Genomic DNA, 12467 nt, shown 5'->3' on the forward strand with positions numbered 1-12467 from the left:
GGGAGGGGGGGCTTAAGGAAGAAATTCATACCTAGAAATAAGAAAAGGGAAAGTCATTACACATTATATTTCTGAGAACTGTATTATTCCTGAAAGTGGTGGGATTACCACTGTAGATATTTTAGGGTTCTTATTATGGAAATAAAAGCTGAAGCCTCAGCTGCATCAGGCTCTTCTCAAATTAACAGAGACATAGCAAAAAATTATATTAAACTTATGCACTGTTTCTGTGCACAAATTCCTATGCTTGCAAGGGGCCTGCTCAGCTCTGAGGATGAGTCTTTTCTTGATTTTATGATCCCATTGGAGAGAGCAGAAGGGCATAAAGAGGGTTGAGCTCTGATAAATACAGCATTCAGCAGCTGCTCAGTTCCTTCAGGAAGGAGGCCGCGACAACAGGCGCCATTGCTAGTCTGAATCTGATATCTACACTTAATTGGTCAGCAACTAAGTTTTTCCAGTCCAGAGAAGTGAATGTATATTCCCTTGCAGACAGTAATTAAAATCTGATTTTTATGACACTTCTCTATAGGAACAAGTTTTCTCACGACTCAAACATATATGAGCAAAAAAACTCAGGGGAGAGATTAATGGTTTTCAAAAATCTGGAAAATACTAATTTGAAGATGTCTTTATTCTGAGAAATTATGGCATCTAGAACCTCTTGGGGCATTGTACAAGCTGTAGACTCAGAAAGTTTAGCAAGCTTTCATCAGGCGATGCTCAGGAGATATGCAGAGGTAGGAGACACCTGACATGGAATCTCAGAATGCTGCGTTGGGCCCCAGCGGTGTGACCCAAGTGGACTGCTGCATAATGGAGCAGCAAGAAAGAGGTGTTTGGCAAAAACATGTAGTCCCAATTATCAGGAGAACTGGTAAGTACGTCCTGTCATTAATAGTGTTATCATAGGTGAATCTCATCTGCTTCATGCAGAAAGACTGATGAGAATCAACACATCTGGAAAATAGGGGTCTACATCTTCAGATACTGCTTGGTTTTGTATTGGGCAGACAGAGGGCTAAGCTGTTTATGAAAAAAAAAAAAAACAACAAAAAAACCCACCTAACCAACACACCCCTCCCCTCCAAAGGAAATTAAATATTACAGGGTATCACTATCAAAGTACAGTCAATCAGTTTATGAGTGACAGAACTTGAGGCACTCTTAAAGGGGAAGCAAAGAGAAAAATTTGACTTTGATGACAGCATGTATTATTCCTCATGTTTCTAAAAGCTATTAGTTAAAAACCATGAATGTGATGTGTTGCATTTGTAAATAAGGTGTGGTATAAAAACTTATAATGCAGCTTCATTATATGATAAAAGTGAAATGTGTTCCCTGTGGAGAAAAATCGATACTCAAGATCAAAGGAATATCTTCAAAAGACCTCGCGTTAAGGATTTACAAGTGCTGTATTTCCTAGTTCCCCTCATGTTGATGAAAAGCAGATCATGTAAAAAGGTTCATTACTGGAGAAAAAAGATTATTATTTTTTTTTTAATACACATTTTACTTTTATAATCCAGTGATCTGCTGCCTCAGGAGTAGATATTTTAGAAGTGTCTTTTTAACTTCATTGAATACCATTGTTAACAAGGGAGAGACCCTTATACAGGATGTGTTGGAGTGCTTCAGGCTTCATTCACTAGCATATGGAAGGATGGTTGTGGGAGAAAGAGTCCAGAAACAGTTTTATGTGCAGCTTGGAAGAGACTTGCTCCAGGGGCAGATGGTATTTTCACCACCCAGGGACAGTTGCTTTAAATCACAGCTGTCTTTCTGCACGAATCTTTGACAGTGGGGATTGTCCAAACATGAATCAACACATTCTCTTGCCAGATCCACCCACCTGGGGGACTGGCATTACTCACTGTGAGTGCTATAGAGAAGGTGACTCAAGACATGTTGAGTTGAATTTGGACCAGTGTCTCCAATGTACGTGCCCAAGAGGCTGTCAAAACTCTAACATAAACACTAACTCTCTTGTCACAAGAAGAGAAGTATTTCTTATATGAACCTACAAGCCATAGATTCATTTACCTAAAAACATTAATTCAACAGACATTCCAATACAAATTGCTATTAGTTCTCATTCTCTAAAACTTTATTTCTGTTCCTGTGACTCCTTGAGTCATATAGCTAAGGAAACCTACACTGGTGTCCTAGACATAAAGAACTGCCTTCAGCTGTTTCACAGCAAAATTTTCAGCAGAGCTTATTTCTACTGTATATACTGCTGAACAGATCAGCAACCCAATGGGCAAAAAACGGTTCTGAAAATCTGTTCTAAAAGGTTTGCAGTGGAGCTGCTGAGTGGGGAGGTGTTCCTTTTTTTGGTGTGGTCCATGTTCCTGTGCTTGAATGGGATCTGAGTACTTGTACTCAAAGAATGAGCGTTCATCAGTCCAAAATCTGTCCCTTAAGTTTTGGGTATCCCTCAAAAGCTACAGCTCTCAGAAATAATTGCAAACACCTTTCTTGATTCTCTCAAATTCATCACAGGATGTCAGTCAAGATACACATTGGCTGTTTTCTTTTAATCCTTTCAATGTTACCCCCAACCCTATCTTTATCTATGAAGAGGAGAGAGGGACAGAAAAAAATTTGGAAGATGAAAACAAAAGGAGCTTGTTTTTTGTAAGTCAGACATCAGTGATACATCCACAGTCTACATTCATGTTTGTAGGATGGCTACACTCAGAGAATATTTGAGTGCTGTAGTCAAAAGGAAGTATGTATATGCATGCCTGGGCTATTTTTAATTAGTTAAGGGACTAATAAAAGTGAACCTACAGTGGCACAGATCCAGCCTTTACCTAAGTCTTGGTATTATGAGTGGCAGTCTGCTGTTTATAGCACAGCCTTTTGCTGCTACAGCTTCACTATTCTTAGTATTCAGGCTAGGTAGATTAAAGCTACATTCAGCTATTTTGATTTCAAAAGAAACACAGCCAAAGTCAATGAGAATGCTTCCATGCATGCAGGCTACACAAGATTTATACTTGCTATATCCTGTTAAAATACATATTTTAGTTTTACAGATTGTTTGGATCATCCTGAACATCAGCAGCATCCTTCCTATTTAAAGATTGGTGAGAGCAATATGAAGCACTGCTGCTGCAGTTAACTGCTATTTTTAGCTAAAGACAAGTACTACAGCCTTTTTCTTTTAGAACAGAATTTTACTTTGCTATTAACAAATGAAACAAATTAATGTGGGATACATTATCAAGTTGCCGAAGGTTAGCCTTTCTTCATGTCATGCTTGTCAGTGACTGTGCTGCACTAATTAAAAACATTGCTATGGCAATTGCTATAGAAACATTTAAATTGGCATCATTGCTAACAAATCCCTGCTATTGATCCCAGCAGGTCTTATTTCACACTACACCTGAAGAAACTAAATAGAATATTTTGCATTCAAAAGGACTTTAAAAGATCCATTTTTTTTTCAGTTGCTAATGTGCTCAGAACTGTGTCTTTCATACAGAGATAATTCATTTACCTGAAACTGTTGTAGGATTCAGAGTCCTTACTGAGAGAAAGACTGTAATGGTTCTAGGCTACTATCACAGATCCCTCAAATCATAAGAATAAAAAACCATTTATTGTTTCTACTCAGATCCTCTGATTTGCAAAGTGGGGAAAGAATGCAGGTTCTCAAAAATTTGGAGCATTAAAATGTTTATTACATGAATATCTTATGTTAAAAGAAGTTTGCAATACAACTAGGAAGAAAACCATTTTCCATTGTTTGACAAGTACAGTAAGATGACTGTTGTACTAAGTAAATGGTGGAAGCAGAAGGGAAGCAAGAGAGATTACATATCTATTTTTGATCAGTGGTTTAGAAAAAAAACCCGGTTAAAATTATTATCTCTGGTTTCAGATTTAAGATTTTTGCTGCTCTTAGAAGAAACCAAATTATTTACCATAATGTTCAATAGTTTCAGACTGATCCAGTCTAGTAACTGTTTATACCTAATACATCCAACTATTGTAAAAATCAAAAGGAGGAAACTATGAGTTATATGTTGTTGTTGTTGTTTTGGTCATTCCAAAAACTGAGTTTTATCCCTCTTGACATAAAGGATACTACTACCTTTCCTCCCAGTAGTAGTACAGTCTGTCTGTTAACTAGCAGTTACTAGGAAATCAGTAGAGGGCAGCACTACACAGAAAACCACACATTTTAAACAATCTCAGTTTAAATTCTGCCCTGGGTAGGACAAAATTCGGAACCAAGATTCCTCCGAGAAAAAAAAAAAAAACAACAAACAAACAAAAAACACCTCTGTTAAATAAATTGGTGTTTTCACAGAAATAATTTCTTATAGCAGGCTCAGAGCATCTGTGCACAGGGCATTGTAGTCCCTTGAACAGCTGCTCTTACTTTTCCAGCCTACACCAGAATCCTGTGTTTCAGCATTAAAATACATCTTCTGAGTCTACCAAACACAAATCCTGACCCATCTGAGCAGCTGATTGCAAGATAAGATGTATAAACCAATGGCCACCTTGAAGTATTTATCTTAGTACAAATAAAAGAGTAGTATAAACATCTTATGTATTTGAATGAGTATGGTAAATAGTGTTTGGACAGAAAGGGATAAGGGGAATTTCAGGAAATTACAAATGTGCAGTTTTGAAAAAAACAAAAATAAAGCATTTGAAATTTGAAGTTTGAAATTTTATTTCCAAATTATTGCAAAACTGAACATGCAATCACATATCTCTAAATGTCCAAATTAAAATATATTAATGTCCCCTATCCTCCCCTGTTTCAAAAAAGAGTAAAAATAAACCAGATTAAATAATCTGAGTGTTAGATTTGTCTAAATTTTGAAATAATGACATTCTGAAGAGAAAATCTAATCTCTGACATTTTGGATAATTTATCTTTCACAGCAGTTTTCCAAGGCTTAGAGGTTTTGTAAAACATATTTTTAGGAATTTTACTGGTTTCATGGTTTCACTATGTGTTAAAATTTTGACAAATATGTATGTAGTTTTCAGGGCTTGTTTGTTTGTTTGTTTTGTGGCTTGTTTTGTTTTAATGCAAAAGAGCTGACATGCTTTAAGACATTAGAGAAAGAAATCAGTTGTGACCTTAACTATATAAAAACAATAGTTAAGTAGCAACACATCACTCATATACAAAGCAAAAGCAGTCAAATACAAAATTTGATCAGTATGAATATTTGAATATGTTATCATTCAGAATGTATATAAAATGAATTCTTAAACTACGGTTCCACAAAAAGTACTGTAATGCAGCTGTGAAAGATCACTATTTGAGGACACATCAAGAAAGAGTATCTCAAGATGAGGCAAAGATACTTCAGAGCCATTGGAAAAGCTTGATAATCTGCCTTTTGAGTACAGTATTTTCAAAAGTAGTTCCTGTTGCTATTTGCTTTCATTTTGCAATACTGTAACCAGGATTTACAGGATTTACGAAGTCTGAAGAGGCCCTGCAGGCTGCCTCAGATGGTGCAGTGGGCTGGATTTGAGGATCTGAATGATCATGTCTTATGCTCTACATTGATAGTTCTATTCAGTGATAAAAAACTACTTCAGTCTATATTTTACTGGGAATTAGAATCATCTAATTTAGAAACGGATAAAAGATTGGCTGAGGAGTTATTTTTCTTTTGATTTGTATACAGTAAGTTTCAATCACAAGGCAAGATCATCATCATGTACACAAAGTGTTTTCCAGTTAAAATTTAGTGGTATTAAACTAGCCACAGAAGAGTTCCTCTTTGCCCTTCTGCATGCAACAGGAACTTACTGACCATTACAAGGTAGAAAACAAGATTTTGAGTATACCTACAGAATTCAAAGAAAATAACATCTACTAATTTATGCCAACATCTATGTACATTCATGACTTTATGCAAATAAAGTTAGTTTACTTTGTGCTTTGATTCTTCCATTAAAATAAAGAAATAAAAGAAAATAAGAGTTTTTCTGAATAATATTCATGATCTTCTACATAAATTTGACACCTATTAAAGTGTTGTCTTTTTGGTTTGAACATGATGTTAGAAAGTCATATATATTCCAAGCCTTCACTTCTTGCTCAGCTAAAACTCTGTTTGAAGTTGCTAAAATGCTAAGACTTTGATCCTCCTTCAGGATTGCTAGTTAAGATCCTGAAACCATACAGATTATCATCATTTTAAGGAAAACTTCACACAAGGGCACAATTCCATCAATTTAATCATTAAGGCCTTTAGAGTATACTTCACTAAATGTTTTCCGTTAAACAGTTTTGGTTCTCAACTTACTAATAATTTGCACAAAAAGCATCTTATTTCCAAAAATTATATCTTTTTATACAGAAAAAAGGCTGCCTTCCTTTCCCCTAAAAAATCCAAAATGCGGGTAGCTGCTGGTAATATTGGGTTGTGGGAGAAAGGAGTATAGGTGTGTATGGGTTTTTTTAAATTAAAAAAACTTAAATATTCTAAAACTTCTGGGTGTTGTGCCTTCGTGATGCTATCACTGTTCACAGACTAGGATTCTCAAAGTAAACGATGTTTTGAATTGTTTTCTTATGCTTTCTGTAATATACAATGACAGCTTAGCTAAAGATATCCTAAAGCAAAAGCAGATTTGACAGACAATCCAGGTTATGGAACAGACTGGGACATCAGGCACCTCAGTTGTACTGCCAAATAAAGAGTATGTGTTTAAAAAAAACTCGTTGGTTCTGAAAAAAAATGTTGTTTACAAACTTCTACACAAAACATCAGTTTCAGAAAAAAATAATAATAAAAATGAGATTCTGTACCATGAAAATCCTCATCCATTCAGGAGGGGAAAAATAGTAAACATTCCAAATGCAGAATTCTGTCCCAAATCCCCAGTAGGATTCTTGTGAACTGAAACTTATCTAACAAGTACTTTTTCTTTCTTGAATAAAAAATATGTTGAAGGTATAAATAATACTTTAAACTTCATGTTATACTATGAGTTCCTTTGTGCAGAAACAGAAGTGCATCCTCTGGGCAATTGGAGGCCAGCAAAGGGGATGAAGGAGTTGTATTAGTCATGAAGTAACAGAAATTTTGGATTTGCAGACAACTCTGAACAGATAGTAAGAGGGGTTAGCATCAGGCTGAGCTGGAAGAGATTAGGTTGGAAGATTTCTTACTATTTGGGCTGTTCCATTTTGTCAAGATGCTGGTAGCAGCTAAAGTTTTCAGATTAAGAAGTATTTTGCTCAGATTCTGGTTTAAATTAATGTCTATATACAGTATGAGAGTGTGAAATAGAAGAAAATTACAGAGACATTAAAGAACTCAAAACTCTCTGCATAATTTTTATGGTTATATATAATTTCCATGGATTATTGTCATGATCACTAGGTTAATGGTATTCCTGTTTCCCTAAGGCCATGGCCTAAAGGAAATAAAGTTATTGCAACTTACTCAAATACTTTTTTCCATCCCCTAGGTCCTACTTACAAGAGGAATATAACATTTGAAAAATCTGTTCTGGTGAATTATTTAGAGGAGTGGAGGCTAACAGAATCTCTGTAAATGATGAGGACTTACTCCTTCTTGACAGTTTTGCTTTGGAGCTCTATGTTTCATGCGATTCATATGATGCCATCCCATAAAAGGACTAATAGGCACTTACGCAGTGAAAGGATAACAGCATTGTCAGACAATGAAGGAAAAACACTGCATCGCATCAAACGTGGTTGGATGTGGAATCAATTTTTCTTGCTGGAGGAGTACACAGGTCCAGATACTCAATATGTGGGAAAGGTAAGCCTTATGTTTAAAGGATTCTTTAGAGGTGATGTACCTGACACCTTTGGTATTTTCCCTTCTCCAGAGTTGTTTTGCTTTTCATACAGAAATGACCCCAATTTCCCATTTAAGTCAAAAAACCCATGTCATGGACCACTTCCATAATGAAGTATGACAAAGAATAGGAAATGAAAATGTTCTAATTTCTTATTATATATGCCCATGCAAATTTTATTACTGAATCATTTCCAGTTTTCAACTGTTGAACATAAGTGTTAGTTAAAGGAATAGAGAATTTCACAGAATCACACAATTATCTAGGTTGGAAAAGACCTTGAAGATCACCCAGTCCAACCATTAACCTAACACTGACAGTTCCCAGCTACACAATATCCCTGATTTATGTCTTCATTCATCTACCTCATGGCATTTGCCAGTATACTGGGATGTGTATTTCCTCAGGTGAAATATAGAATTCTATTTATTCATGATAAAACTTCTGTCTATTCATGATTCCAAGTATGGATAAAGTATGAGATCTGGTTTTCACAATTTCTGCAATAAACTGAAATCATTACTTAATGACTTGAAAGACTTTCCATTCTTTGACACCTATCTACATCAGCTATTGCTGACAAACACATCTCTGAATTCCATCTGTCTGTAGTTCTACCTTTCCTGATAACACACAACTCAAAGCTTTCCAGATTTTTAGCCCTTTGTGGTGTCTCACCATCAACAGATCTGTCTTGTGGTCTGGTATAACTAAACAATCTTGATAGAGACCTAGAATACATACAGCAACCACCCATAAGGATATATAAATTAAGAAAATGTTTATCTTAATATCTTTTAAGTTAATAAATGTCCATTCCAGCTTCTGTCATTCATCCATAATGCTGTCACTAGTCAGATCATCAGGTAGCAATCTCACTTGCTGTTGTCTACTAAACAGATTGAGACATTTTTAATTAAAAGACCTCAAAATGTTTTTGAACATTTGTTAATATCTCTGGTTATGGGAGGCATGATCATCAGAAAATACAAAATCATCTCTATTAAGTAACAAACATCAAAGAAGCCAACCGTGGTAACTATGAACTTGATTGTGACCCTGTTTATGTCAATACTACACCCATACAATTCTGTTTTCAGTGAAATCAAATCTGACTTGCAGCAGGGGAAATAAGATGAAAGCCACTAATTCCATTGCTATATCTATCAATAAAATAAGGTTTGTTGTAGGCAAAGGGATCATCTATAAAAACTGAACTAACTGCATAAAGAGATTTCTAAATCAAATTTAGTTGGAAGTATCTTTAAGTATGGAGTAAACTTGCAAAGAAAACATAAAATACAGTACACAATAATAGAGATCTCTATAGCTGTAAGTTCTATTTCATCTCACAGAAACATTTTCTTGTAAAAATAGAAAGCTTTCAAAGCGAAATACATATCAAACATAAGAGCTGATTCTAGTTTCAGTCCCATTGCTGTAGATGAATGGACTCCAAATCATCTATGTCATTCTAAACCTCAATTAAGCTTACCTCAAGACTGTTATCACAATGTCTTTTTCACACAAGGAATGCCTATGTGGTATATTACAACAGATCAAGGCCTCACAGCAACACTCCCTACCCTAGTGAGACCGAAGGATTACTACCCTCTCCGGGTTTTTCAGGTAGGTAGTGATGACATCACCAGGAGAAGGCCTAAAACAATGAAGAGAGACTTCTGGTCCTTAGGAAAACCGCTTAAGGGGTCAGAGGCACAAATTGTGTTCTCCTCCATCCCTTTGGTTGGGGGGATGGATGAGGAAGATTACAGGAGAATTCCACAGATGAATAGGTCGCTCCAAGACTGGTGTTACCATCAGGTCTTTGTATTCTTCAATCATGGGTTGATATACAGGGCACCTGACCTTTTGACATTAGACAGAATGCATCAGTCCCGAAGGGGGAAGAGGATCTTGGGTCAGGAGTTAGCTGGGCTCATTGACAGAGCTTTAAACTAGACTTGAAGAGGGAAGGGGGCAAAACATTGGCTCATCTGAAGTGCTTGTGTATCAATTCACACAGCATGGGTAACAAACAGGAGAAGCTTGTAGCCGTGATGAAATAGGAAAATTATTATGTTGTTGCTATTACAAAAACATAGTGGGATGTCTCCCATGACTGGAGTGTGCCAATTGATGGCTACAAGCTCTTTAGGAGGGACAGACAAGGAAGGAGAGGTGGTGGGGTGGCTCTGTATGTTAGGGACTGTTATGATTGCTTCGAGCACAGGTGTAGTGAAGACAGGGTGGAGTGTCTTTGCATTAGAATCAGGGGGAAGGCCAATAGGGCAGATGTTGTAGTAGGAGTCTATTACAGGTCACCCAACCAGGACAGAGAGATGGGTTCGGTATTTTATAGGCACTTAGGTGAAATCTCACGATCACTTGCCCTTGTTCTTGTGGGTGATTTTAACTTCTCAGACATCTGCTGGAAATGCAACACAGCAGAACAGGACCAGTCCCGGAGATTCCTGGAATGTGTGGGAGAAAAACTCCTGACACAGCTGGTGAGAGAATCGACCAGAGAAGGCACCCTGTGGGATCTCCTCTGTGAACAGAGAAGGGCTGGTGGATGATGTGGCGGTTGGAGGCCGACTAGGGCACAGTGATCATGAAATAAGAGTTCTCTATTCTTAGGGAGGTCAGGAGAGAGCTAAGCAGGACTGACATCCTGGACTTCCAAAGGGCTGACTTTGTCTTGTTTAGGCACCTGCTTGAAAGGATCCCCTGGGAGATGGTCCTGAAGGGTATAGGGGCCCAGGAAGGCTGGGCGCTCTTTAAGAAGGAAGTGTTAATGGCTCAGAAGCAGGGGGTCCCCAGGTGCTCTAAGAGAAGCCAACGCCAGGGAAGACCACCCTGGCTGAACAGGGAGCTTTGGCTGCAACTCAGGGAGAAAAGGAGAGTTTACAGCCTTTGGAAGAAGGGGCTAACCACTCACAGTGATTGCAGAGAGGCTGTGAGGCTATGCAGGGTGGAAATCAGAAGGGATAAAGCCCAACTGGAAATTTATTTGGCCTCTGCAATCAAGGATAACAAGAAAAGTTTGTATAAGTATGTCAGTAGCAAAAGAAAGACCAGGGAGAGTCTCCATGCCCTGCTAGATGCAGGAGGAAATATGGTAACAAGTGATGAGGAGAAGGCTGAGGTGCTTAATACCTTCTTTGCCTCAATCTTTAATAATAAGATTAGTTGTACTGAAGGAATCGAGCCTCCACAGCCAGAAGACAGAGACTGGGAGAGCGACCACCCGGCAATCCAGGAGGACACAGCCAGTGACCTGCTGCATCACACAGACACACACAAGTCTATGGGACCGGATGGGATACACCCGAGGGTGCTGAAGGAGCTGGCTAGGGTGCTCTCCAGGCCACTTTCCATCATTTACCAGCAGTCCTGGCTGACCGGGGAGTCCCAACAGATTGGAAATTGGCCAACGTGACGCCCATCTATAAGAAGGTTCGGAAGGATGATCCGGGAAATTACAGGCCTGTCAGCTTGACTTAGGTGCCCGGGAAACTGATTGAGCAGCTCATTCTAAACACCATCATGCAACACATGCGGGACAACCAGATGCTCTGGCCCAGTCAGCACGGGTTTATGAAAGGCAGGTCCTGCTTGACAAACCTGATCTCCTTCTATGACAGGACGACCTGCTTATTGGATGAGGGAAAGGCTGTGGATGTTGTTTACCTTGACTTTAGCAAGGCTTTTGACACCATTTCCCACAGCATTCTCCTGGCAAAAATGGCTTCTTGAGGTTTGGACAATCGCACACTCTGCTGGGTAAAAAAACTGTCTGGATGGCTGGACCCAGAGAGTTGTGGTGAACGGAGTTAAATCCAGTTGGCTGCCGGTCACGAGTGGTGTCCCCCAGGGCTCGGTTTTGGGGCCACTCCTGTTTAACATCTTTATTGATGATCTAGACGAGGGGATCGAGTGCACCCTCAGTCAGTTTGCAGATGACACCAAGTTGGGTGGGAGTGTTGATGTGCTCGAGGGTCGGAAGGCTCTGCAGAGAGACCTGGACAGGTTGGAGCCATGGGCTGAGGCCAACTGGAGGAGTTTCCATAAGGCCAAATGCCAGGGGCTGCCCTTGGGCCACAACAACCCCCAGCAGCGCTACAGGCTTGGGGAGGAGTGGCTGGAGAGCTGCCAGTCAGAGAGGGAACAAGGTGGCGTTGATTGACAGCTGTCTGAACAGGAGCCAGCAGTGTGCCCAGGTGGCCAAGAAGGCCAATGGCTTCCTGGCTTGTGCCAGCAATAGCGTGGCCAGCAGGGACAGGGAAGGGATCTGACCCCTGGACTCGGCACTGGTGAGGCCGCCCCTCGATTCCTGTGTTCAGTTTTGGGCCCCTCACTACAAAAAGGACATTGAAGGACTCGAGCGTGTCCAGAGAAGGACAACGGAGCTGGTGCAGGGTCTGGAACAGAGGTCGTACGGGGAGCGGCTGAGGGAACTGGGGGTGTTTAGTCTGGAGAAGAGGAGGCTGAGGGGAGACCTCATCGCCCTCTACAGCTACCTGAAAGGAGGTTGCAGAGAGCTGGGGATCAGCCTCTTTAACCAAGTAATAAGCAATAGGACAAGAGGTAATGGCCTCAATTTGCACCAGGGAAGGTTTATACTGGATATTAGGAAGCAT

At 39.3% G+C, this 12467-nt stretch overlaps 1 protein-coding gene across 1 annotated transcript in view; it reads left to right on the forward strand.

The window, feature by feature from the left end:
- CDH9 (cadherin 9) overlaps window positions 1-12467 on the forward strand; it is a 108641-nt gene that overhangs the window by 21924 nt on the left and 74250 nt on the right. The window contains exon 2 of the mRNA XM_026843317.1: window positions 7468-7784. Coding sequence (XP_026699118.1) covers window positions 7554-7784 — 231 coding nt within the window. The 5' untranslated portion in view covers window positions 7468-7553. The remainder of the gene's footprint in view (window positions 1-7467; window positions 7785-12467) is intronic.

Source organism: Athene cunicularia (genome assembly GCF_003259725.1).
Source record: "Athene cunicularia isolate RWA chromosome 2 unlocalized genomic scaffold, athCun1 chr2_part1, whole genome shotgun sequence".
NCBI lineage: Eukaryota > Metazoa > Chordata > Aves > Strigiformes > Strigidae > Athene > Athene cunicularia.